This window comes from Fulmarus glacialis, unplaced genomic scaffold, assembly GCF_000690835.1.
Source record: "Fulmarus glacialis isolate BGI_N327 unplaced genomic scaffold, ASM69083v1 Scaffold48364, whole genome shotgun sequence".
NCBI lineage: Eukaryota > Metazoa > Chordata > Aves > Procellariiformes > Procellariidae > Fulmarus > Fulmarus glacialis.
The window spans coordinates 1-2510 of NW_009208323.1; the positions used below are offsets into that span (position 1 = coordinate 1).

General features: G+C 51.8%; 1 protein-coding gene across 1 annotated transcript; it reads right to left on the reverse strand.

Annotated features, from left to right (window-relative positions):
• Window positions 1-39: 39 nt before the first annotated feature.
• LOC104072033 (heat shock 70 kDa protein) lies at window positions 40-2504 on the reverse strand. The gene has a single exon (XM_009576438.1). The coding sequence runs from the start codon at window positions 2337-2339 to the stop codon at window positions 435-437; it is 1905 nt and encodes a 634-aa protein (XP_009574733.1). The 5' UTR covers window positions 2340-2504; the 3' UTR covers window positions 40-434.
• Between the last annotated feature and the right edge of the window lie 6 nt (window positions 2505-2510).

The window sequence follows — 2510 nt, forward strand, 5'->3', positions numbered from 1 at the left end:
CCCCAACTACTGCCCCTTCACAGACAGGAGGAGGATAGGTTTATGCTTTAAATACGTTTTATTTATTACCAAAATTTCCAGAAGCCGAATTTGGCATTTTTTTTTTAATCTTCCGTCAAGATTTTCATGCATAACTTGAAACTTGTCAACTGCAACAGTCGAGTGGTTACTTTAGAAGAGACACTTGAACAGAGACAAACATCCAGAGTACAAACAGCTGTATCTGAATTAACAAAACTTGTCTATTACTAACCTTATAAAGCAGGACGTGCCTTCCCTTTTATCAAAACCAAGCTGACAGATCTGCCTTTATACACACCCAACAGAATAAACTCTGTTATCGGCAAGGACGTTTTCCTTAAACGTTAGAAAAAAAAAATACAAAGCAAAGAATGGAGTGACTGTCCATAAACCAGTCTATACTTCAGTCCTCTTTAATCTACTTCTTCAATGGTCGGGCCACCAGAGCCACCCGCCCCGGCCCCTCCAGCTCCCTGGTACAATTTTGTGACAATCGGGTTGCAGAGTTTCTCCAGCTCTTTCTGCTTGTGCTCATACTCTTCCTTCTCGGCCATCTGGTTGCGATCAAGCCAAGAGACGACCTCCCGGCACTTGTCAAGCACTCTCTGCTTGTCCTGGTCACTGATCTTCCCCTTCAGTTTTTCGTCCTCCACTGTCTGCTTCATGTTGTAAGTGTAGGACTCAAGGGAGTTCTTGGCTGCCACCCGATCTCGGTTAGCTTCATCCTCTGCCTTGTATTTCTCCGCTTCTTGGACCATACGGTCAATGTCATCCTTGCTAAGGCGACCCTTGTCGTTGGTGATGGTGATCTTGTTCTCCTTACCCGTGCTCTTGTCCACGGCACTGACGTTCAGGATACCGTTGGCATCGATGTCAAAAGTGACCTCGATCTGGGGGACTCCGCGGGGTGCCGGGGGGATGCCTGTTAGGTCAAATTTGCCCAGCAAGTTGTTGTCCTTCGTCATAGCTCTCTCACCCTCGTACACCTGGACCAGGACACTGCTCTGGTTGTCTGAGTAGGTGGTGAAGGTCTGAGTTTGTTTGGTGGGAATGGTGGTGTTGCGCTTGATGAGAGCAGTCATCACTCCACCAGCTGTCTCGATGCCCAGGGACAGAGGGGTGACATCCAGCAGCAGCAGATCCTGCACATTCTCAGACTTGTCTCCCATGAGGATAGCTGCTTGCACAGCAGCGCCATAAGCAACAGCCTCATCAGGGTTGATGCTCTTGTTGAGCTCTTTACCATTGAAGAAGTCCTGTAGCAGCTTTTGGATCTTGGGGATACGGGTAGAGCCACCCACCAGCACTATCTCCTGGATCTGGCCCTTGTCTAGCTTGGCATCACGCAGAGCCTTCTCCACTGGCTCCAGGGTACCACGGAAGAGATCAGCATTGAGCTCCTCGAAGCGGGCACGAGTAATGGAGGTGTAGAAGTCAATGCCCTCGTAGAGGGAGTCGATCTCAATGCTAGCTTGTGTAGAAGAGCTGAGAGTGCGCTTTGCCCTCTCACAAGCTGTACGCAGTCGCCTCACTGCTCGCTTGTTGCCAGCAATGTCGCGCTTGTGCTTACGCTTGAATTCTTCCACAAAATGGTTCACCATGCGGTTGTCAAAGTCCTCTCCACCCAGATGGGTGTCACCAGCTGTGGACTTCACCTCAAAGATGCCATCCTCAATGGTAAGGATGGACACATCAAAAGTGCCCCCTCCCAAGTCAAAGATGAGCACATTCTTCTCTCCAGCCCGGGTACCTTTCTTGTCCAAGCCATAGGCGATAGCAGCTGCTGTGGGCTCGTTGATAATACGCATCACATTAAGGCCAGTGATGGTGCCAGCATCTTTAGTGGCCTGGCGCTGGGAGTCATTGAAGTAAGCAGGCACTGTGATGACAGCATTCTGCACCTTGCGCCCCAGATAGGCCTCAGCTATCTCCTTCATCTTGGTAAGGACCATGGAGCTGATCTCCTCTGGGAAGAAGGTCTTCATCTCTCCCTTGTACTCCACTTGCACCTTGGGCTTGCCACCCTCGTTCACCACACGGAAGGGCCAGTGCTTCATGTCAGACTGCACTGTGGGGTCATCATACTTGCGGCCGATGAGACGCTTGGCATCAAAGATGGTGTTGGTAGGGTTCATAGCCACCTGGTTCTTGGCAGCATCACCGATGAGGCGCTCTGTGTCGGTGAAGGCCACGTAGCTGGGTGTGGTGCGGTTGCCCTGGTCATTGGCGATGATCTCCACTTTGCCATGCTGAAAGACACCCACGCAGGAGTATGTGGTGCCCAAGTCGATGCCGATTGCCGGCCCTTTGCCAGACATGATGACAGGTTTCTCTGATCAGCTACTCACTCGCGGTCGCGTCTCCTGCCGCCCGCTCTCGCTGCTGTCCGCGGCGCGATGTGCCGTCACGGCGCCGTTGGCGCCCACTTTATAGCCGGCTCAGCCGTCTTCTGGAACCTGCCAGAACCCTGCTGGCCAATCTAGACGCCC

Excerpts from the sequence above, each read along its gene's own strand:
- LOC104072033 (XM_009576438.1), bottom strand. The coding sequence starts at position 2,339 with ATGTCTGGCAAAGGGCCGGCAATCGGCATCGACTTGGGCACCACATAC.